General features: G+C 42.2%; 1 protein-coding gene across 2 annotated transcripts in view; it reads right to left on the minus strand.

The window, feature by feature from the left end:
• Positions 1 to 25,543, minus strand: part of SAMD4A (sterile alpha motif domain containing 4A) — a 145,853-nt gene that overhangs the window by 19,065 nt on the left and 101,245 nt on the right. The window contains exons 4-10 of one of the 2 annotated variants that reach the window (XM_089522872.1): positions 22,919 to 23,182; positions 15,727 to 15,836; positions 14,218 to 14,304; positions 10,241 to 10,541; positions 8,705 to 8,790; positions 5,521 to 5,639; positions 2,693 to 2,894 (exon numbers count right to left, since the gene is read on the minus strand). In XM_089522872.1, the coding sequence (XP_089378998.1) occupies positions 2,693 to 2,894; positions 5,521 to 5,639; positions 8,705 to 8,790; positions 10,241 to 10,541; positions 14,218 to 14,304; positions 15,727 to 15,836; positions 22,919 to 23,182 (1,169 nt within the window). The remainder of the gene's footprint in view (positions 1 to 2,692; positions 2,895 to 5,520; positions 5,640 to 8,704; positions 8,791 to 10,240; positions 10,542 to 14,217; positions 14,305 to 15,726; positions 15,837 to 22,918; positions 23,183 to 25,543) is intronic. The other variant, XM_089522873.1, reaches the window with a different exon arrangement.

Genomic DNA, 25,543 nt, shown 5'->3' on the forward strand with positions numbered 1-25,543 from the left:
TCTTGGAAGTCTCTCATTCATAGGACTGAGAGCAACTTGATAGCAATTAACCAAAACAAAACAAAACACCACCCCTCAAAACAAAACAAAACAAAACAAAAAAAAAAAAACAACCTGGATATAGAACTTCATAGGATGAAGCCATGGCAGTTAAACTGAATACAGTGGGCCTTTGGTATCCACTGGAGTTTGGTTCCAGGGCCGCCCATGGATAACAAAATCTGTTGATGCTCAAGCCCCATTAAATACAATGGTTTAGTAAAATGGTGTCCCTTATATAAAATGGCAAAATCAAGGGTTTTTTTGGAATTTATATATTTGCAAAATACTTTCAAAAATGGATGCCTTAATCAACCGATAAAAAATACATGGATATGGAGCGTTGACTGTAGCATGAAAAGGCGCCAAATTCACCTTTCCTGAACAAACACATTTGCTGTATATGGACAATTTATGCTACATGTTTTGGGCCACCTTGGTTGTTTTGGGGGCCCTGCCCTTCCAAAACAAAATGGCTTTGAGGGTCACATGCAGTCTCTGAACTAACACTTCTGAACTAACATCAGGTACCTGTTAACTCTGAGGACAATAGTTAAGGTTAATTACCGTTAAGGAAACAAGCCAAGGTAGTTAACCATGGTTTGACTTTGGCTTGTTTCCCTAATCAATGGCTAGCCTCATAATGGACTCATGGTTGGTTTTAAAACAGAAACACAGACTTCCGATCTCCTTCTCATATCCAGCAAGAAAGGAAAGTAGTACACAAGCCTGGGAGCTCTTTGTAATTCTGAATGAACCATTGATTAGGTGAATCAAGTTTGCCAGTTCCATTCACATCCTCACTTCTTTTGTACAAGGTTTTATCTTAACTTTCTAAGGGCTGTGTGTGTTTCTAATAATAGCAGCATCTGAGCCTCTCCACCCAGAGTCGCTTCTCTTTTTCTCTCTCCTTCCTTCCTCTCCAAAGCATTCATTTCCATTCCATTCCTGCCTCCCTCCTCTCTTGGCTCTCCTTTGCTGGACCTCTTTACAACACCAAAGAGAGTGAAAACAGGAAATGCCTGCAGAGTTTTCTGGCTGACTTTACATTCTCTCCTGCCCCTATCCCTTTTAAAATTAAAAATTAAGAATGATGCAGTTGAGACGGAGAAAGGGAACAGGAAAGAGGATGTCAAAACAACCTTCAAAGTTGGCTCTCCTGGATCTCAATGCCTGCATATGTTCTTCTATGGAAGTAGCTGAACATTTTTGTCCAGCGTGAGAGAATGTCCACATTTAGTTCAGGGTTGTGCATGTGGTGCCATTGTGTGCCTTTGGATGGGCTATCTTCGCAACAAGTTTGGAAATGTCAGTTAGTTCAAAATACAGCAGCCAGACTGACTGCTTGTACATTTAGTAGTGAGCATCACACACCAATATGAACATCACTCCATTGGCTGCCAGTTAGCTTCCAGGCAAAATACAAAGTTGTTGGTTGTTACCTTTAAAGCTCTACATGGTTTGAGCCCAAGTTACCTATAAGATTGCCTCCTCCTGTATAATCCACCCATACACTCAGGTCTGCTAGAGGACAGCTACTGAGAACACAGATGGCCTACAGCTGTATATGCATAGCTCTAATAAACTTTTGAGCCTTAATAAGGCTAGCTTTATAGTGAGCCTTCCTCTCTCTCCCTCTTTTGCTCACTCTATTCTCAGCCTTCTTTTCTGTTGCATTATACTTGTGTTATTTGATTGTTTTATATAGTTTGTATTATTATTTGCTATTTGTTATTATGTTTGCCATTACTACTATGCTTTATTTTGTGTCCTTTGTATATATGGGTTTTGTATGATTCTGTTGCATATATTGTTTGTTACCCTTTTAAGCATTTATAGATAAAGCCTTTTTATAGTACCTTGTCTCAATTAGTCTCTTCAAATCCATTGTTCCAACACAGATTAGGTTGGCAACTGTCACCCAGAGGACTTTTTTCCTGCCACCCCTAGACTAAAATGACCTGCCAGGAGAGATGATAGCTAAACATGCTATCTTTAAAACAGTATTGAAGACATACAGTATCTTTTCCAGCAGGCTCACCCAGTAGATTTCGAACTATAGTCAGCCCTCCGTATTCACAGATATTTTATCCATGGATTCAACCATCCAGTGTGAAAACATTTAAAAGAGTACATAAATTCCAAAAAGCAAACCTTGAATTTGCCATTTTATATAAGAGACATTATTTTACAATGCCACTGTATTTAATGGGACTTGAGTATCCATGGATTTTAGTATCCATCAAACAAACAAACAAACACGCTGCTGCCACACAGCTATATAGCAAAACCAACTCTACACACGGAGATTTAGGCTTTTGGCCCATAATTCATTGGCCTGTTACAGACTGCCAAAATAAAGCTGCTTCGGGTCTCTTTGAAAGTATGCTGTTTAAATTATGCATGGGTCCCAAGAGTCCGGAGGTCGCGCCAAAGCCACACTCCATTCCTAAGCACTGGAGTGCAGCTTTGGTGCAGCTTCTGGATTCTTAGGATGCAGGCATCATTTAAACAACATACCTCCAAAGAGACCCGAAGCAGCTTTATTTTGGCAGTCTGTAACAGGCCATTGTGTGTTTCATTGGATGAGCTGACTTTCCCTGCCTCCTACTGTATGAAGGAACTGTCCACCCATCTCCAATCAATAACGCACCTGTCTTCCTTGTTTCAGGATGGCGGGATTGGCAGCTGCGTTGCGCTGGGTGGCTCCCAGGAGGCTGGTGGGGCCCAGAAGGCCCAGCCGCGAGGTGGGGAGGTTCCGGGAAGGGATTTGGAACTGGCGTGGGTTCCGCCGACCCATTCCTGTACCTACAGATCCAGCTGTCGGTAAGGAGTTCGACTGGCCAAAACCTCGGCTGGAAAAAAAAAACACACACACACTCATATATATATATATTCACACACACATACATACACACAGCACATCACACCACATATATACATGTCCAGTAGGAAGCATATTATAAATGCAAAGTCTATTGCCTGTGTTTGGAATGATGTGTTCACAAGACATAACAGAAGGGGTTGAAAACATACTGCAGGATTAGTCCAGTTTGAGACCTCTTTAACTGCGTCAGCTCAGTGCTAAAGAATTCTGGGAATTGTAATTTATAGTGGCACCAGAGCTTTCCGATAGAGAAAGCTAAATGTCTCACAAAACAGTTCACAGAATTCCCTAGCACTTAGGGCAGTTAAAGTGGTCTCAAACTGGATTATTTCTGCAGTGTGTTTGGGACCAAGGTCTCTTGGAAGTCTCTCACTCATAATGTTCATCATATGTTGAAGTCAACTCGACAGCACAGAACAACTGGAATATTGTCACACTGGTGACCTGGACATAGAGGATAAGACTCAGTTGTCTAGCGCAACTACTTAAAATTAAGAATAACGCAAGCTTGATTTAAAGAACTGGTGTTCATTTGAATGATGCTTGCTTTATTGCCTTAAGTCCAATTCCATCATAAATAGTTGCAAAGTTATTTAATTGACATCAATTCTTTTTATTTAATGTTGCTATTTATACCCTGCCATTTTTCCTAAGTAGGGCACACCATGGCTATAAATGTTTTGAGGATAGCATGTGAATATTTTAAATATATAGATATTAATTAATGTGTGTGCCTGCCAGCTGCTGCCAACACACAAATCACAGGAGACTGCAGATTATGGTTGAAAGGAGTCATCCAAGCAAGGAGTAGGAATCCCCAGCTCTGCCCTGAGCTTCCCACTTTAACTATGGAGAAAGTTACTTTTCTGGGCTACAGAAGCAGTCCAGAAAAGTAACTTGTCCTTGTTTCGGCCAGGCTGTCACATGGGATTAATACTGTGGGTGGGCAACATCAAATCATGATTTTGTCTTTTGCCAAGGCTTGTGTTCTGGTTCCCTGGCATCTCCGCCAGCTGGCCACATCTCCTTGGCATCCCAAGAATCATAAAATCATAGAAACGGAAGAGACCACAAGGGCCATACAGTCCAACCCCATTCTGCCGTGCAGGAAATCTCAATCAAAGCATCCCCAACAGATGGCCATCCAGCCTCTGCTTAAAGACCTCCAAGGAAGCAGACTCCACCACACTCCAAGGGAGTTTGTTCAACTGTTGAACAGCCCTCACTGTCAGGAAGTTCTTCCTAATGTTGAGGTGGAATCTCTTTTCCTGCAGCTTGCATCCATTGCTCTGGGTCCTGTTCTCTGGAGCAGCAGAAAACAAGCTTCCGCCATCCTCAATGTGACATCCCTTCAAATATTTAAACAGGGCTATCATATCACCTCTTAACCTTCTCTTCTCCAGGCTAAACATCCCCTGTTCCCTAAGTCGTTCCTCATAGGGCATGGTTTCCAGTCCCTTCACCATTTTAGTCGCCCTCCTTTGGACACGCTCCAGTTTCTCAACATCCTTTTTAAATTGTGGTGCCCAGAACTGGACACAATATTCCAGGTGGGGCCTGACCAGAGCAGAATACAGTGGCACTATTACTTCTCTTGATCTAGACACTATACTTTTATTGATGCAGCCTAAAACCACATTGGCCTTGTTAGCTGCCGCATCGCACTGCTGACTCATGTTCAACTTGTGGTCTACTTGGACTCCCAGATCCCTTTCACATGTAGTTTCATTCAGCCAGGTGTCCCCAATCCTATATCTGAGCATTTCATTTTTCTGCCCTAAGTGCAGTACCTTACATTTCTCTGTGTTGAATTTCATTTTGTTAGCTTTGGCCCAGCTTTCTAGTCTATTCAGATAATTTTGAATGTTGATCCTGTCCTCTGGAGTATTAGCTTTTCCTCCTAATTTGGTGTCATCTGCAAATTTGGTAAGTAAGCTCCCAATTCTGTCATCCAGGTCATTGATAAAGATGTTGAACAGTACTGGCCCCAGGACAGACCCCTGTGGGACCCCACTGGTCACTTCTTTCCAGGATGAAAAGGAGCCATTGTTGAGCACCCTTTGGGCTCGGCCGGTCAACCAATTACAAATCTATGTAACAGTTACCTTGTCTAACCCACATTTTACAAGCCTGTTTGCAAAAGAACTGCATAGGCTGCACTTCAAGACCATATTATTTATTGTGTGTGTGTGTGCATGTATATACACAGTGCACCCGTGCCATATGTGGCTTTCAGCTTACACTAAAGCTGCACCACAGGAAAAACAATGGTGCACACGCTGCATGCATGCACCCCATTGTTTTCAATGGGGTTTGAACATATGTGTTTCTTCCCTTACATGGTGGGATCCAGAACGGATCCCCCACGTAAGGGAAGGGTCCACTGTATATACATACATACTTTCCTTTTCCCAAAACTGGGACTCAGGGCGTCGTGGAATATTTAAAAATACTAGTGGCTGCTCATGGCGCAAGCAATGGGTGGAGTGTGGGTCCCTCCCCTCCTTCCTCTTGGTCCATGAGCCTCTCTCCATGAGCCTCTCTCCATCTCTTCTCCCAGGCACCAAATTTGAGAGGCAAAGCCTCCAACCTACGTTCTTTGCTGCCGATATCCCGAGAGGTCTAGGATGGTTTTCCGCGGGAAAGACCTGAAGAGTTTTTGCACCTGTTGTTTCCATGACAACAGCCTTTTCTTCTGCGTCTCTGTAAACGCCTGCCCAAGAGAGGAGGGGGATGTAAGAAATAAAACAAATTACTGTTAAGGAGTACAAAGTGGTAATAGCAATGATGGGTAATTAACAACACATTGTGATAAATCAATGCAACAAGGAGAAATAACACATTGTCCAAAGCCAACAAAACTGCAATCAAGCAGTAGGTTGTGAATGCAAACAATGTTTTCTAGCAGCCTTGACCCAGCTGATTACCCTTTGGAGAAAGACAAGTTGAGGTTCTTTGTGTGGTGGGCCATCAGAGCAGCCTCCATTAACCAAGGTCTTGAACTGCTTGGAGAAAGTACTCCAGTGATAGTTTCTCGAGGGGGATAAAGGATTGCTTCTTTGAGCCCTTAACACCAATTAAGGCTCTTGCAAAGCCCACCCACCTGTATGAGTGAGGATTTGCCAGTTGGAAAACTGTTCAGTGGAAATCCTGTTTGATGCTGGCAGAGAGTGTAAAGCCTTGCCAGAGAACTTATGTTTTGACATGCGGAAAGGAGATGGCTGCCAGTCACCAGGTAATGCCACAAGGGATCTCATGTGGCATGCTCCTCGACTGATTACTAGTCATTTGGGTTGGGAATGGGGAGCTGTGCCTCAACACCATCTGGTTGACTTTGTTATTGTTGTGTGACTTCAAGTCATTTCTGACTTATGGCAACCATTGCCAAATCTTCTCGGCAAGATTTGTTCAAAGGTTTGCATTGCCATCCATGTCCATCCAGCCTCTGTTTAAAGACCTCTAAGGAAGGAGACTCCATTACACTCTGAGGGAGTTTGTTCCACTGTCAAACAGCCCGTATTGTCAGAAAGTTCCTCCTAATGTTGAGGTGGAATCTCTTTTCTTGGAGCTTGCATCCATTGTTCCGTGTCCACACACCATCTCCAAATGCATCTGAGGCTCAAGTCCATGAAAGCTCATGCTACCAACTTTCTATGTTTCTTAGTCTCAAAGGTGCTGCAATGCACACTGATTTTCCATGCTAACATGGCTATGCCTTTGAATTAATCTCCTAGCCAACTCTAACCCTGACTCTTACTCCTCTCTGTCTCTTACCCTGACGAACATCTATTTCTAATATCTATTCCTAGACTCAACTCTCATTCCAACTATCCTTCCCCAGCCAGAATGGATCCTCCGTGTAAGGAAGGCTGTACTGTAAATGCAAAAACTTTTCCTCCCAAAGGTCCATAGCAAAAAGTTCCTGCTCCATGTACAAATAATGGGGCTTCCTGAGCTTCCAGCCAGTCCTATTGGAGCTACTTTAAGCAAGCTTGCACATGCTAAGCTCCAGTTATCTTTAAACTTTGCTTCTGGTAAAAGTAATTTTTACAGGAAAGCTCCAAGCTTTGACAAGAAGGCTCCAAAGGAAAGGAAACTGATCTGAGCTTCTCATAGGCTAGCTTACAATCTGGACAGTAACAAGCAACCCAGGATGGCCCCTAATGCGACATCCATCCAGCAAATTGAGAAGGCCCTCAAGACTCAAGGGTCAAAATCAATGAGAGGTTAATTGTGTGAATGCAATTAATGTACAACTTGAGCAGCTCTGGGGCTATGGGAGATGGTGGAGTGGAATAAAACCAGCTGCTCCAAAGGCGGCTTCTTCCGATCTTCTTGGCTGGAAATGTTGAGACTACAAGTCCTAATGGCCATGTTGCGGAGAGGATTTGGGGACTTATAGTGCAAAAAATAGAAGCTAATTTTTTTAGCTATTTTGTTTGAACTTACACTGCAAGCTGCTTTTGTAAGAAAGGTGGATAGAAATACCTAAAGCAAATAAATAAATAAATAAAACTTTGCCAACCTTTGGTGAAGGCATTCTTGTCTCAATAACCCCCCCTCCCCAAATTGGTCAGCTATTCCTGATTGCTCAGTTTCATTGAAGTTGATAGCTTTGGTGATGAACTTTTCCCCTCTGATTTTTATATGGTGGTATTGTGTATTCAGAGTAGGTTTCCTCTGAGGCTGAGAGAATGTGATTTGCCCAAGGGCACCCTGTGGGTTTCAATGGCCAAGTAGGGATTGAAACTCACATCTTCCTAAGTCCTAGTCTGAACTCAAACCGCTACATTGGCTTGGTTTCAAAATTCTGTGGTGGTTATTACACTGAATTTTGCTGTTGTAGTTGTTTCCAACTTATGGCAACCCTAAGGCAAACCTATCATGGAGTTTTCCTTGTTCAAAGGAGGTTTGCCTTTGCATGCCTCCGAGGCTGAGAGTGTGTGACTTGCCCAAGATCACCCAGACGGTTTCCATAACCGAGCAGGGATTTGAATCTACTGATTTGATTAGACATTTTACAACTATATGCAGCAATATGGGGTTTTTGGGTTTGTTTTACGATATGTCACCTGATGGATTAAAAATATATATAAAGATATACAGACGCAGACACACACTCACACACACACACACACACACACACATCTGCCTGTATATAGGTTGAGTCTCCCTTATCCAAAATGCTTATCCAAATGTCCAGAAGTGCTTTGGATGTGGGATTTTTTTTTCAGATTTTGGAATATTTGCAAATAAATGAGCTGTCTTGCAGAGGGGACCTAAATCTAACCATGAAATTCATTTATTTTTTGTATACACCTTATACACATATACTGAAGATACTTTTATACATATTTTAAATAATAAAAGAACTAGTTACTCCATTTCTCCTCTGCAATCTCTCATCTCCATGCACCCAACCTAGCAATGTATGTCCTACAAAATGTCATATTTACACACCCAGCCTCCCTTATCCAGAATTGCAAAATATTCCAAAACCCAAAACATTTGTCATGGATGGCTGAGATAGTGACACCTTTGTTTTCTGATGTTTCAGTGTACACAAACTTTGTTTCATTCATAAACTTTTGTATTATGTACATATATGCAAATACAAGTATTCCAAAATAAATAAATAAATAAATAAATATCTTTTTTTAAAAAAAACCTCTAATCCAAAAACACCTCTAGTCCCAAACATTTCAGACAATTAATACTCAACCTGTAGTGTCTTAGCGCTGGGAAAAGTTTTGTAAATGTGGACTAGAAGTTACTCACCTCATGAATTAGGCATTTGTCGATGAGCTGTAGATAGGAACTTATATTCTCCTCATCTGGTCTGGAGACAAGGAGTTGGGTACACACTGCAAGCACCATTTTACAAGTGCGGTGAAGAGAGAGAAAGAAGGAAACTCATTCACAAGGGAAATTAGCACCTGGGTCAAGACTTTTTAGAATGGACACTAACTGGTCCTCACTACAGTGACTTGGTGTGCATCTACATTGTAGAAATAATACAGTTTGACACCACTTTAACTGCCATGGCTCCATGCTACTGAATCCTAGGGTTTCTGGTTTGGTGAGACACCAGCACCCTTTGGCAGAGAAGGCTAAAGATCTTGTAAAACTGCAAATCCCAGAATTCCAAAGGACGGAGCTACAGTACTTTAAGTCAAACTGCCTTAAAGTCAAATGGCATTATTCCTACAGTGTGCATGCACTCCTGAAAAAAAGAAAATTACCGATGGATTAGTCAACCACAATGAATGCGCGTCCATGCAGAGCCTAGATTCCATTCATGCCTTTCTGTGTTTAGTTCTCTCTTTCAGTCTGTGTTACTGTGTGGCGTCAACCTGGAATTACTCCACTTACAGTCTATTTATAAAAAGGAAGCAGCTGCTTGCTCTACATATGGATAAGGGCCCAATTCAGAGGCAGGATGATACAGCCTCTTGCTTGCCACAAGGGGGCAGGTGCAGACATCAGAAGCAGCCTCATAGGCCCAAAACACACTGCAGAAATAATCCAGTTTGAGACGGCTTTAACTGCCCTGGTTCAGCGCTTTGGAATCCTGGCAACTGTAGCTTTATTGTGGCACCAGAGCTCTCCGACAGAAAAGGCTAGATGTCTCACAAAACTACAATTCCCAGAATTGTACATGGCCCTCCACATTTGTAGCTTTCACTTTTGTGGATTTGATTATTCACTGATTTGATTAATTTGTTCTCTAAGAATCTCTAGGTTCTCCAGCATGACTCTGCCAAACGCTGACCACAGAGTCACATTGGAGGACCTAGTGATTCCTAGAGAAATCACTTCTTTAGGTATTTGTAGGTCCTCCAATGCAATTTTGTGGTCAACCTCTGCCAGATGTTGGTCACAGGGTTGTGATGGAGGCCTCAGAGATTCCTAGAAAGGTGTTCATTCTAGTTAAAAAGGGGGCAGTTTTTTATTTGCGTTTTTTCTTCACTTTCATGGGGGTCCTGGGTCCCTAACCACAGCGAATGTGGCTTGCTGGATTTAAAAAAAAAAAAAAATAGTCCAGCGCTTCACACTGAAACCAAAGCCAATCCATGAGTCTAAAGACCACCAGCAAACTAATCCCCACTGATTCCAAACAATCAGTTCTCGAAAAGAATACTAACCAATCGCTCTTCTATCATTTAGTTAGTCTCAAGGATGCTGCGAGACTCCTTTGCAGGCTGATTTTCCAGACTAACACAGCTATGTCTTTGAATTCAATCACTCTTAGTTTGTCTGACGAATGACAACAAGGAAGCCTAGCAGAGAATGAAATTGAACCAGGTTGCTCACCTTTCCCCATCACCTTAGTGAACTGTCCCGGGATATCGCCTTCTGGCAAAGGGGCCCCACCAGATTCTCCCTCGCAGCCTGGCAAGTGAGAGTGATGGTGATGCATCCCTCCAGAGGCAGAGTCCTTGCAGTCGGACCCTTGGCTGTCGGAGCCGATCAAAGAAGTTGGGCGATGGGGCTCTGAATCCCGGCAGTGCTCATCCCCTGTCAAGTTCCGAGAAGAGTAAGCTTTGATTGGGGTGAGGATCATTTGGTGAAGCTCCTGCAATGGGACACGGAGATTGCCTCCTTCGAGGATGTCCTATAAGTGAGGAAACACAGACAAACAATCCAGACTATTAATCTCTGCCTTCCAACCCCAAATCCCAAAGCAGCACTTTATCCACAGTGGATGGTGGCTTCCATGTCAGTGGAGCAATTCATTTGTAGTTGGGGGGATTCATGTGGAAATTCTAAACTTCCCTCTCTGAACTGCCAATGCTAATATTTCATGGGATGGAGCCAAGGGAGTTAAAGTGGAATCACAGTGCTATAATTGTGAAGTAAAAAAGTTGTTGTTGTGGGTCTTCAAGTTGTTTCCAACTTATGGGCAAGCCTAAGGTGAATTTATGGGGTTCACAGTGCTCATGAAGCATGTCTCATAGAATCATAGACATGGAAGACACCAAAAGGGACAGTCCCATCTCATTCTGCCATGCAGGAATACCCAATCCAAGCACTCCTGACAGATGGCTATCCAGCCACTGTTTAAAAACCTCCATCACACTCTGAGGCAGTGCATTCAATTTATGGCTTTTGGTGAACCTATGGATGAGAGCCACGCATGAACCCCTGTAGTCAACAGGGCTGCCTCTGCATGTGAGCTAATTATGCTAATAATAATAATAATAATAATAATAAGAATAATAATAATAAGAAGAAGAAGAAGAAGAAGGCAACGTTGGATTGAGGCCCTTTTGTGTTTTTACCCCTTCTTTACTAACAGATATTTTTTTAAAAAATCACCCAGCACCCTTTCGATATCTAAAGCCTTTGAAAGATCCTTTGAAAAACACGCAACTAGAGCAATGGTTCCCAAATTTTGGTCTTCCAGATGTTTTGGACTTCAACTCCCAGAATTCCTGACTGTCAGCCAAGTTGGTTGGTGCTTCTGGGAGTTGAAGTCTAAAACATCTGAAGGACCAAAGTTTGGAAATCACTGAACTAGAGGAAAAAAATGAAGGTATAGAAGCATCTGAGCCTACATCCACATAAGAGTTTCTGTTGTTAGTCTTCTCTGATTCTTAAATACAAGATAAAACTAAGGGTGTTGTTTTTTTTGCAAATCCATGTATACTGTGTTTTCGTTTTGCATCAATTTTGTTTCCAAGCAACATGTTAGTAGATGTTTCAAAAGAATTTCTAAATTGCCCTCCGAGTTCATACACAAAAATATCTTGAAAAAGTTACTTTCAGGGACTACAGACCCAAGTTCCTGGGATTCTGGGTTCTGTAGTCCCCCCCAAAAATGTGTGAAACCAACTTGTTAGGATGAACCCTGATAAAAGTAGAGTCTGTGACATTTTCTTCCCTGTCTGGGTAAACTTGCTTGCAGTAAAATCCTTTGTTTGTGTACTCAAAAGTAAATCTCCAAGCATTTAGCAGAACCTTTTAGTTTGCTTGAGAGCTGTCACATCAGAAAGGAAAATCTCAAGAGAAAAAGCTTGTTCCCCTTCACCTATGATTATACAATATACACTTCAGTCATCTCATGGTTGTGATTGTGTATTCCTAACAGTCAATTGAACACTTCAGTATTTCAAATGCGAGAGGGATATGCAGGATGAGGAAGAGAAGGGAGAGAGGGTATAATTGCTTAGAAATCATATAAAAAACCTGCAGGTTATTCCTTGGCCTTCAAGAGCTAATATTAACACCGAGAGAGATCTATTACAGCTTCATTACCTCCAGCAGGTTTCCTAAACACAGCCTTGTATTATAAATGAACAAAAGCTTAATAAACACACAAGCAACCTGCAGAGTGACTGAAGAGGCCCAAACAGAAATGGGTGGGTAGCTAACTCTACACAAATTATTTGCTTCAATATTATTTATGTAATACTAAGGCCATGTCCTCACGGGCCAAGAATACCGCAGCAGTAGTTCAGTGTATTGTGGCCGTCAAACGCCCCCAAATTCCCCATGTTCCCTGGGCACTCCAGAGCAATGCAGGGCAGCTGTTCACAAGTGCATACCACTGCACCGTCCACGGCTGGTGTGGGTCACTCTGAGGTCAGAAACATGGTGCCCAGCATCAATCACATGGCTGGGTGCTTCGTTCTGACCACAGGATCAGGGAGTGACCTGCACCTGTGCTGGAGGCAGACAGCATAGTAGGACATGCTTGGGAACAGCTGCCTGGTGTCACTTTGGAGGATTTTCTGGGAAGATCCAGAACAAAGGATGAGTTTTAAAAACCTGTTTTAAGGGTGATATAATGCAGCTTCAGTGCTGAACCTGCCATACATCATCAGGACAGTTTACACCAGAAGAAGGGATTGGGCCCTGAGTTGTCTAGACTGATTGCCCATGAGGATTTGGCGGAAGACATGTTATTTGGCCTATATGGACATGACCCCAGTGAACAAAAGGTTTCAGCCTTTCGAGCAATTCAAAAATCAGAGTAAGGGCAGCTGTAATCACCTCTCCTGAAGTCTTTCTGCTGGCCTCACATCTTTTTATTTCTGTAGATTTCTCTCTCTCTTTCCTTCTAGGGTCCTCATGGGATCACCCAACCATCCTATAGCCATGATCCTATTCAAAGCCAATGGAGCACAAAGGAGTACTAGTATGCTCACATGGGATCATTGGCTTTTGGGAAAGAAGGGTAGGAGGAGGCATCCAGCCAGCCAGCTGCACAGACCATTCCAATATTTGGCTGGGGGCTTCCTAGCATATCAATCATTGGCCTTTTTGGTCAGGGGTTAGGGATACTTACCTAATTATATTCTTGATGTACACCGCTTTGATCATTGGAAAAGCGGTATATAAATTATTATTATTATTATTATTATTATTATTATTATTATACCTTTGCCCTGAGTAGGACGGGCCCACAAAGTGAGCAGGCTATTGCACCGCCGAGTGAGCAAAGTGAAACCTTAGAGAAAGTATAATTACTACTACAGTAGGATTCTAACTTGGTTCCGATCTCTGTGGACAGGTCTACAACAGCTAGAGTAAGTCTAGACTGCTCCTGCAGTATTCTGGCCTCAGTGTTTCTCCAAATTTCTGCCCCCCCCCCCCACCTCCATTATGTTCTGGAGGATGCAGGGTAGCTGCCTATACACGTGTCCTCTTGTGTTGCGTGGTGCCACTACAGCTGGTGTAAGTGCTCCCTCTGAGGTCAAAAATGAGGCATCCAGGGTGAATCACATGGCTGGGTGCCTCATTGTGACATTGGAGGGAGCAACTTGCACCAGCCATGGTGGGACATTCTGTAAAAAACTGCTTAGCATTGCTCTGGAGCACATCAGATTTCCCTGGAAAATCTGGAGCATAAGCTTTATAATACAGTTTAAGGCAGGGATGGCCTGAATTCAATGCAGAACTGACCTCACATTGTGAAGACAGTCCACAGCCAAATCAGGACTTTGTCCCTGTGTCAAAGTGTGGAGTGAGGGGACTGGTCCATTTGGCCAGGGTAGACATGCCCTTCATTTGCTATTGTTCATTTCTTTCTGGTCAATTTCTCTCCATTCCCTTCCTCCTATTTCCCTTTAAGAAACAGAACATACTATGACATTAGAGCAGAGCAGCCCATGGCAACACAGACACAAGAGACAGAAAAGAAATACTTTAGCTAGTGATTCCCCTAAAGCACAGAGTGAGTGAGAGAAGGAAAACAAGAAGGAAAAAATTAAGAAATCAGTAATATATTTTTCTGAAGGGACAGCCTAAAGCTCATCAGTTCTGAAAGAAAACCGGAGTCAACTCACCCTTTCCAAGGACTTGAGAAGGTTCTGCCTCTCTTTTAGCTTTTGGATACTGATCACAATTTTGTGCCTTGCGCCTTTGGTAACATTCTGCAATGGCAACACAAATTTCAACATTAACACACATGCACAGGGATGCCAACACAACAAGGACAATGCAATATATCATTCAGGATGGCACAAAGCAATTTAGAGGCCTCAAGAGGGTTGCAATATTTAACCAACTACAGTCGACACTCCACATTTGTAGCTATGACTTTTACAGATCTGATTATTCATGGATTTGACTAATAGGAATTTCTAGGACCTCCAGCATGACTCCACCTTCCATCAGACATTGACCATAGAGTCTTCCTAGTGAACCTAGATTCCCAGAGAAGTGTTCTCTGAGATTTAAAAAATAGTCCTTTTTTTAAATTTGCAGTTTTCCCACTTTCTCAGGGGTCCTGCGCCCCCAATTCTAGCAAATGTGTAGGGCCCAGTGTTTTGTTATACTGAAAAACTCTTCTTCAGTTAAAAAGATCTACTAGATAGGTAGTAATTAACAAAACAAAACAAAACCACACTCCAAACCAAAAGCATTTATATTGGGCCCTCGATATCCGCTGTGGTTTGGTTCCAGGAACCCCCATGGATGGTCAAATCCCACTAAATACAGTGGCATAGTAAAATGGTGTCCCTGTATAAAATGGTAAAATCAAGGTTTGCTTTCTGGAATGATTTTTTAAAAAGTATTTTCAAGTTGTGGATGGTTGGATCCGTGGATACGGAAGGCCGACTGCATTACAGTCAACAGACCATTATGCAAAACAAAACCAGTGGTAGTGGAAAGACTCTGAAAGAAACTCTGTGGGCTACAGAAAGCATGATATCAGGCCAAAACAAAGAAAGCATGCAGTTATTAATTGTTTTAAAACTATGACTGCATCTGCACTGTAGAATGAATGGCATTTGACACTGTCATGGTTTAGCTATGGAATTCTGAGATGTGTAGTTTCGTGAGATATTTAGCTTTCTCTATCAAAGAGCTCTGATGCCACAACAAACTACAAATTCCTGGATTCCTCAGCATGGAGCCCTAGCAGTTAAAGTGGTATCCAATTGCATACATTTTGCAGTGTGGCAGCAGCCTACGTTTTAGGAATTTTTAAAGACTCTTATTTGTGTTTCTAAAATTTTTAATCTTCATACTGCTCAACTGCTTTTATTTGTTGTGCGCTCCTTGGGGACTGGGGAATGATATATGAATACTGTAAACCAGTCAATAAATAACCCCCGTTTTTGTTTATGCATATAAAATTTTATTCATAATTAATTAAATACTCAGTAAAAACCTGTATCAGCAATCAACAGTCTTCAGTAAATGGGTCAGCCTTTTTTTGTGTCTTACCATAGGATCATGTCAATTAGGGGATTCTGGGAAAAGTTGCCTAAAGTGGTTACTTTCCCAAACTCTGCTTTCTATCACCAACCCAACCTACTGGAAATCCCTTACTAGGTAGTATAACTTACTTGAGCCTCAAGCTGACACTCTGTCAGGGCCATCATTTCATCATACGTCATCTGGGAGAAAAGGGCAGCATATTTGTGGAGGCGCAAACTTTTGAGCCAGGCAGGAACATCTGAAAGTTAAAGTGACAAAAGTGACAAATAAATATTAAGTAGTAACTGTTGAGCGCCAGTAACTTCCATGTTTATAGTCCTCTCAGTCTGGATGTACAAGGTGCATCAGGCAATGGTGCTCCTTGTGGGTCTACATAGATCATCCTAATTGGGGTAAAAGTAGCACCATATTTACTGGTGCAACAGTTCCTCTTATACACAACAATGTGTTCACTGTGATCACAGCCTATGTGAAACCTCACACTCAGTTATAGCTAAATGCTATGCACAAAACTATGTTTGAAGAACATTTGGAAACTGCAACTGATCCAAAATGCTGTGTTCAACTGAAAGCCAAAAGAAATGCTCTTATTTTCAAAAACAAAAAGAAAGCGTTAATTATCAATTACTTTCCAATGCACAAAGGTTCTTAATTAGTCTCCAGTGTACAAAGCACTCACTTTAAAATCCTGCCCACTTGTGACTTTTTGTATTTTACTTTTGCAACTGTAACAGTGAACTTCACAACAACTGCCTCATTTGAACAAATTACTTCATGATCTTGCTTGTACTAAATGCTATTCAGATTTTAGAAACTATTGTGGCAAAATGTCATGTATGCCAATGGCGAGTCTTGATCTGATGATTAGTTAGTGTTTAGTTCTGAGGAGACATAACAACCGCAACCTGTATACACACCCCAAGGGTCCTGCCCTGCCATTTGAAAACCATTGAGCTAAAGCATCCCCAGCTGTGCAGCCTCTTTCAGGAGATGGTCATACCCTACCATTTTGCTAGGCAATTGGTTCCATTGCCAAAACACTCATTACTAAAACATTCTTATTTAAGAAAGATTTTTAATGCTCAAGCAGGGAAGGTTTTTAATGTGAATGTGTATTTTATCTGTTTTTAACTTTTGTATGTTTTTAAATAAGTTTTATAGTATTTTATGATGTTTTAATGCAGTGTTTTTAAACCTATCAAGAAACTTTTTTTTTACCATTTTAATATTTTGTGGAAGCTGCCTTGGGTCCTGGCCTGGGAGAAAGGCAGCATATAAATAAAATAAAATAAAATAGAAACTGTCAAGAAGTTCCTTATGAAGAATGCCTTGACTAGCTTGGAAGAAGACTGAGTAAAGAGCATTTTGCTGCAATCACTGGCTCTGCAAATTTCTATGGCTGGCCGTAATGAGATTGTATGGGAATGGGAAACTGCAACAGTGGAGCCAATATGATGTAGTGGTTTGAGCAACGGACTAGGACTCTTGAAGACCAGGTTTTGAATCCCTTTTCAGCAATTAAAACCACTGGGTGACAATTTCTCATCCTGAGAGGAAGGCAAGATAAAACCCATTCTGAACAAACCTTGCCAAGAAAATCCCCCAAAGAGGTTCACCTTAAGGAGGTCAATTGGTAAAAACTAGACAGCAGGCAAGAATGAATAGGAATGGGACAGCAATCTGTAATGTTGCATCATGTTAATTGTTGGGTGGTTGTTTAAAAAAATATTGTGAGACATGTCAGAAAACATGGCAAAAATAAAGTATGGTGATGTTGTAGCTTTGAGTTGCTTTTGAGTCCCTTAGGGGAGAAAAGTAGGATGGAAATTAAATGTATAAAATAAATGCATAAATGCAGTCGGCTCTCTGTATCGGTGGAAGTTTGGTTCTGGAAACACAAACACATCCTATAGATATCAAAAAATGTGGGACCTTAAGTCCCATTACCATCAACGGAGACTGACATGTGTGCTGCTGTATTGGCGGCTGCATGCACACACCACCGTTGATGGTAATGGGGTGGGAACATCCATGGATGCTCCAATCTGTGGATGGCTAGTCCGCTAAAAAGGAAGACTGACTGTAAATAAGCAGCCAGTATATTAAGCAATTTTTAAAAAGAATATAATTAATACAATAATATTATCTGTATTTGCTGTTGCAACTTGGAAGGCAACAACCTCCACCAATACAAAGGGCCAACTGTATTTATGCATTCATTTTAGGATTAGAACAAACAAAATCAGTTGTAAGGCAAAGGATTCTAGATATTGAAAGTCAGACAGAAATTGCTGCCTTTTCCAATTACTCATTTGCAAACAATCAAATGTTGGCTTCTAATCCAGCTACATACTTATGTTATAGTGCCTATATTTAGGAGAGCTTTATCATTAGCTCGATTCAATGTTCTCCCAACAGCAATACTGGAAGGGAAATATGGGGAAATCCCCTATGAATTCTGATTCTGTGCTTGTGATACTGGTGCTATAGAAACTACAGCTCATGTGCTTTTTCATGTGCCTGAAGAAAGAGGCTCCTCCCTCCCCAACTGTCATCTTTCGGCCTCTGAGGGAGAGAGAAGGCTGGCCCAGTTCCATCAGGGGCTAGCCTGAAGAAGCAGAGCCCTCCCTCCGGTCCATCTGCCTTGGTCCAGGCCTCAGAGGGAGAGAAGAATGCTGGACCTGATTCCCTCCCTCCCTCACCATTCCCTTCTCCTTTTGTGTCGTGTCTTTTAGATTGTAAGCCTGTGGGCAGGGAATTGTCTGTTATCCCCTCTATTGTAAACCGCTCGGATTCCCAGTGATTGGGCGGTATATAAATAAAACCTATTATTATTATTATTATTATTATTATTATTAATTGTCAATGTTATAAGGAGATTTGCCACCAGCTGATTACCCACCCCTCTTTTAACTAAATTTCCAGGGCACACTGATGCTTTTTATTTATGCTGTCTGTTGGATAGTCAGAACCAAACTGTTATACTTAAAGTAGCAAAATTTTGCTACATTATGTGTAAAATATGTCTCCAGATAGTGACGATTGATGTTAGATGGCAAACCCTCACCATACTTTATTTTTGCCATGCTTTTTCACATGTCTCACAATTTTTTTTTAAACAGCCACCCAACAATTAATGTGATACATCATTAATGTGCTATGGAAGCTGCTTTGGGTCCTGGCCTGGGAGAAAGGCAGCATATAAATTAATAACATTAATGTATTACTACACACTTGAGCAACATGGCAATGACTTGGATAAAGGAATAGAGGGCCTGCTTACCAAATTTACAGATGACACCAAATTAGGAGAAGTAGCTAACACCCCAGAGGATAGGATCAAAATTCAAAATCACCTCAATAGATTAGAAAGCTGGCCAAAACTAACAAAATGAGGGAGATATGTAAGGTACTACACTTGGGCAGGAAAAATGAAATGCATAGATACAGGATAGGGGACATCTGGCTCAATGAGACTATGTGTTAAAGGGATCTAGGAGTCCAAGTAGACCACAAGTTGAACATGAGTCAACAGTGTGATGCGACAGCTAAAAGGGCCAATGCAATTAGAGGTTGCATCAATAGAAGTATATTATCTAGATCAAGGGAAGCAATAGTGCCAGTCTTTTCTGCTTTGATCAGTCCCCACCTCGAATACTGTGTCCAGTTCTGGTTACTACAATTCAAAAAGGATATTGACAAGCTGGAGTGTATGCAAAAGAGGGTGACTAAAACGGTGAAGGGTCTGCAAACGATGCCCTATGAGGAGAGACTCAGGGAGCTGGGTAGGTTTAGCCTGGAGAAGAGATGGTTAAGAGGTGATATGAAAGCCCAGTTTAAGTATTTGAAAGGATGTCATATTGAGGATGGAGCAAGCTTGTTTTCTGCTGCTCCAGAGAATAGGACCCAGAGCAATGGATTCAAAAACTACAGGAAAAGAGATTCCACCTTAACATTAGAAGGAACTTCTTGACAATAGGAGCTGTAGGACAGTAGGAACACATTCAACCGTGTGTTCAACAGTGGAACACACTCCCTCCGAGTGTGGTGGAATCTCCTTCTTTGGAGGTTTTTAAACAGAGGCTGGATGGTCATCTGTCGGGGGTATGTGTGTGCTTGGATTGTGAATTCCCGCATGGCAGGATGGGGTTGGACTGAGTGGTCCTTGTGGTCTCTCGCAACCCTGTGATTGATTCTAAGGTACTACACAAAGGGAGTGCTTAGCATTGCTCACTCCAGAGGCCTGGGGTCTTTTTGGCCAGAGAGCTTGTCCCAAGTTCTGAGGGAAACCCGCGTGGGGCAGAGCAACTAGCAGAGTGCAGTTGGAAGCAACAGCATGGAGGAGTAGCAAAGGACAAGGAGAAGGAGAGCTCTTCATTGCCATCCAGGTGCTTCAGCACCAGGGACAGTTCTCAGGCACAAACGAAAACTGTGCCCTGTTCCTGCAGAATTTTTTCCCCCAAATCTGGAAACATTTCTGGAAACTTTTTCCCCACTGCTATATTTTGTCATTTATACATGCATCTCTCTCCATTTATGCATAATCATCTAAGCTACATCTTGACAAAATGCAGGCCCATGACTAACGTCGTCACTTTCTTTTTCTTCCTCCTCTATGATTTTTAACACCTTTGTTGATGAAGGAAGAAGTGGAGCTTCAAAAGCTTGCGACATGTATATTATGCATTTGGGTTGATTCAATAAAGGGTTTGTGGATTTCTGACGATATTGGACTTTGCCATATAGTCAACGAGAGAGTCAGCTGTGGCTTGAGTGCTTGACTATGACTCTGGAGACCAGGGTTCGAAACCCAATTGGCCATGAAACCCCTTGGGTGACCTTGGGAGGTCACACGCTCTCAGCCTCAGGTGAAGGCAATGGCAAGCCTCCTCTGAACAAATCTTGCCAAGAAAACCCATGATAGGTTCTAGGTTCAACACAAGTTGGAAGGACTTGAAGGCACACAACAACAATATGGCCAACACAGCAACCCCTGGTTATGTTATCTAAGCTGCTGTACTACAATCAATCCTGTAGTGAAACAGAAGGTTCAATTAGTCATGATGAATCAATTTTTTCTCACTTTGAAATAGAACTGAAAAGTACAGTTGTCCCCCCCCCCCCCCCACACCACCACACATACATGTTCAATGGTTTTCTTTTCGTGGATTTTATGATTTGCAGATTTGATTAATATGTACTCCTGGGGAATCTCTAGGTTCTCCAGTAAAGTCTATGGCCAGCCTCTAGAGATTCCTAGAGAAGTATTCTCAGGTTAGGGGAAAAATAGCGTTTGCAATTTTTATTTATATTTGCATTCATTTTTTTCACTTTCTTGTGGGATAGGTGAGAAAAGGTGCCACCCTAACCACTGCAAATGTGGGGCAACGCCTGAGTGAGCGAAGCGGAAGGCACACTACAGCTAAACCTCAGGGAAAGAAAGTTAAATTGTTGGTGTAAGTAAGAGGAGTGGGCAACTATGGAAGACTAAGGAGACATATTAGCCCTCCTGGAGATTTCAGAGGGCATGTTTTGGGCCTTCCTGGGTCCCTAGGTGGCATTTTGGGATATTTTGTGGCCCACAAAGGGGAAGGGGTTGAAAAAAAATCACAAAATTTAGTTTTGAGTGCTGGGGGACATATTTGATGTCAAAATTTATGCCCTAGATACCAATTATGGGCATTTTGAAACAAACCCCCCTAGGAGCCACAAAAATGGTCCTGGGAGCCATATGTGGGTGCACATTTTCCATCGCCAGTGTGAGAAATATCAAGTACAGTTCTCTTTAGGTACCTGTCCTTAAAGGATATTATTCTTTCAGGTGCAGTCTTTAACCAAAAGCCTGGGCAGACGAACATGGCTTTGGGTCTTTTTCCCTTTGTGGAATCTCAGAGGTTTGGAGGGGAAATTTGGGCTCTAAGTTCACTTGATCCTTTTCTAGTTCTGCCCATTTTATGAAAGATACAGGCTACATTCCTCTCCCTCTGCCTTGTTGCTATTTCCACCCTCACACACCCTCCCTCCATGCCAGTCCCTGGGTAATCCACTCAACAAAAAGGAAACACTTTTCCTGATGATGATTGCATAACATGCAAATCAGTGGCTATCCATGGCTAGATCTGCACCACACCTCTCCATATGGACATCAAATTGCAACCTCTCTCTCTTGAATTTTGGTCCTTGCATGCTCTCCTTAACTCAGTAAGATCTAGTTTCACACAACAAATCTAGTTTCTTAAGGATTGCCTGAAGGCTGTTTAAACAGTGCTAAAATATAAATCCCAACTTAAAAAGCCAGTTCTTTTGTAAAGCAGAAAGAATGGTCATGTCACTCAGACTAGAAAAGTTAGTGCTGTTTCAAGGGAGGCAATAGATGGGAATTGAACACAAAAGTTACGGCATGTGGGTCAGTGGGGAGCTCAATCAGTTCCAGGTTTTTGTCCAAATTTTATACAGTTCACCAAAGTGTAGAATATTACGCCCCAATAAGAAGTTCATGACAGATCTTTCAAAGCTGAACTCTGATGAGAGCTGCATCTGAACTGCAGAAATAACACAGTTTGACACTACTTTAACAGCCATGGCTCAGTGCTATAGTATACTGGGATTTATAGTTTGTTGTGGCACTTCAGCTTTCTGACAGAGAAGGCTAAATACCTCACAAAACTGCAAAGCCCAGAATTCTATAGCATTCTGCAGTGCAGTTGCAACCAAGGACTAATTGCTCTTGATAGACTTATCCCTCTTTTTCCTATTAAAACTAAAACTTCTACTACAATATCCTACCACAATACAAAGAAGCAAATGCTAAATGTTTTATTTTTTTGTACAGTACATTCTAAAATGAGACTATGTTAGGTTTGGATAGTATATCTCCATGTGTGGAGTTGTGTACCACTGTGTTGTGTCCCTTGTAGTGCATGGTAATGCTGTGCAATGAAATGCACAATCAAAGGAGTCCCATACATCAATTTCAGCAAGGTCAAGCAGATGCACAGCAGCCAATAATGTGCATTTGCATGTGCCATGGCACTATATATACAACTCTGTGACCTTGAACTGAATGTGGACATAGCACCAAATTGGCAACTGAAGATGTACATTGAAGTACGTCTGCAAGCACAACACAGTGGTATCTCATGTGCAGCTCTGATTCTACAACCGTTAAACTAAATGCAGATATTCTGCACCATTCAAAATGTCCAGCCACTTCTGTAGGGAAACCTATGCATGTATAAGACGTGTGTGCATGTGTGTACTAGTGAACAAGCCAGAAGAAGAGGAAGAGGGACGGAAACCTTGGCACATCTTTCCACTCACCTTTCATACCACTCCCTTCCTCCTGGAATGTGTTACGAGCAGAAGTCTGATCTTCTAAGTGTTCACTCCCACCACTTCCCGAAGAGGCTACACTGCTTTGAGGAGACAGGGGGGCATGGTCGGAAGGGAGGCCTGGTGGTCCTCTAGCTCGCAAATCCTCATGAGACATCCATCCGTGTCCTAGAGGCTGGTTGGGCACAGTCATGGGCGGGGTAAGGGATACAGACCGTTTCAAAGGGCTGTGGTGGGTCTGGCTCGAGAGAACTGAAACAAAAAGGTGGGAACAAAATTAAAAACAAGGTATTTTCTTGCCCCCTCTTTCCCAAAAGCTTAGCAGATCAATATTTCTATGTGCCTCATCTCTTTGATGCTCATAATTGTAACACTTTGACACCACTTTAACAGCCGTGGGCTGCATCCTGTGAAACCTGGGATTTGTAGTTTGGTGCAGAATTTAGCATTATCTGGCCAAAAATGAGAGCTCTCTGGCTGAGAATTCCAAATGTCTCACCACACTATAAATTCTAGGATTCCACAGGATGCAACCCATGGCGGTTAAGCTGGTATCAAACTGCTGCAATTGTGTAGCCAAAACCTCTGTTTGGAATTGACATGTGGCAGGATGGGTCAACTAGGAGTTAAAAACGTTTGAGATGCATGCATGTCTCTGGATTACAACCACAATAGTCACGTCAATGGCTTATTCCACACCTTTTGCACTCCAAATGTTAATTTCGCCTTTTAGAGATTTCTATGAAATCCAAAAGCTTGCTATACTGCTAGGTACCTGCAAGCTTTTGTAACAAAGTTTAACTGGGCATACACTTTTGTCAACACCAAAAGTTGGTGACACCTCAAATTCTTGTATTTGCTGTTTTCACATTCCCATTTTCTGCCCCTTTTCTTTGGACACCTAAAGAGCATTTCTAAAGGCTTAATTAAATGCTAGAAATTGGGGAATGAATGGAAAATTCACAGGGGGAGAAAATGTTTTTCTAGGGGCATAATAACCTCATTTTGCCTTCCCTGCACCTACACCCTAATTTTTACTCAGCGGTACAGTAGAGGGGCAAAGTGACCTGTGGGATTTCTTTGTCCATCAATGTTTAGGAAGAGTCCAGAGACTGGCATAGGATAAATGGCAACTCATATGTTATTTTTCCTACTCAGAAGCAGAAGGGGAAATGGCTAAACACATCCTTCCTGGCTCCAACATTAAGAAACTTTGGATCACTGCCCGCTTCCAACGTGCGCTCTCCCTTTCTGGAAAAGTACTGCCAGAACTGGTTCTTGGATAAGTCAACAGAGAACGGTAGCCACATAGCCAGGATAACACAGCATGGTCTTTGAAAGCTGCAGCTGGCATATAGCCATCAAGACTAGTAGCCACTAATGGCCCTTGCTTTCATGAATTAGTCCAATCCTCTTTTAAGTCACCCATATTGGCAACCATCACTACTGTCCACAATTTAACTATGTAATGTGCAAAGATGTACTGCATTCCTTTTGTTTATTCTCAATCTCACAGCATTTGATTTCAGTGGACAACTCCAGGTTCCAGTATTATGAGAGAGAAAACCACTTTGTCCACATGCTAATTTTATACTCTTACTTGCATTTGCACAGGGTTCACAAGTGAGAGGCAAGAGAGGGCACCTGTACCTTTAACAGTTGAACAACAGGGGGAATTTCAGCAGAGGAGATAAGCAATACCAGCTGAAATTCCCTCTTCTATTACTATGAAAGCAGCATTCAAAAGTCTTGTTTTCACACAAAAGGAGTCTTCTCGCACCTACTTTATGACAATATTTTAAGGGTCTTGCACCCATACACAAAGCTTACACTTATAATCTCTGTTTCCCAGTCTCAAAGGTGGTACTGGATCCCATTATGTCTTTATACAACTATTCAGACTGTAAGGAGCCCTGCCCTTTACTTCGTCTGACAACTGTACTTTTGCCTCATCACTTAGACAATCCTGCAATGGGCAAGGAGGCCTTGACAAATGAACTGCTGTAGAAATGCAAACAATTGGAGAGATGAGGGGTGATAAGATTCTCAGCCTATCTTATTGTAAGGAGCTGAATAGTTGAACTTGCCTGCCATAGTTTGGAGTCCTGAGCTAAACTCATTATTTTATTTGCTTGTTATCTGCTGACTCTTTGTTATTCACCTGGCTGTTATTTGCTGGCATAGAATGTGTTACATAGTACTGCTGTTAAATGATGGGACATACAGTTGTGTGTAAATTTCTAGAATTGTTGACTACCGTACATGCCTTTGTGGTTAAAGAGCAGATGGAAAGGAGTTGGGGCTGTAGCTCTGCCTCTTTGGAACATCTGGAGTGGGAGAAGGAGGTGGGAAAGGTGAAGGAAAAGAATGTTTTGCTTTTGACATGAATAAGAAGGCAAGCCACCAGCAGCGCTGCAAAAAGGAACCACTTCCGGGCGCTCCTTTTTTGTTCCGCAGCAGCGCCGTGCAATTTGGTTGCTGCAGCGTTCCTGCGGAGCAAAGAGAGGCACCCGGGAGGTGCCTCTTTCTGGTGGTCTGTACCCCGTCTATGAAACCCACTGGGTGACCTTGGGCAAGTCACATGCTCTCAGCCTCAGGGAAAGCCAATGACAA

The sequence above is a fragment of the Sceloporus occidentalis genome, unplaced genomic scaffold (genome assembly GCF_023333645.1).
Source record: "Sceloporus occidentalis isolate IW3139 unplaced genomic scaffold, rSceOcc1.0.p SCAF_4, whole genome shotgun sequence".
In the NCBI taxonomy this organism is placed as follows: domain Eukaryota; kingdom Metazoa; phylum Chordata; class Lepidosauria; order Squamata; family Phrynosomatidae; genus Sceloporus; species Sceloporus occidentalis.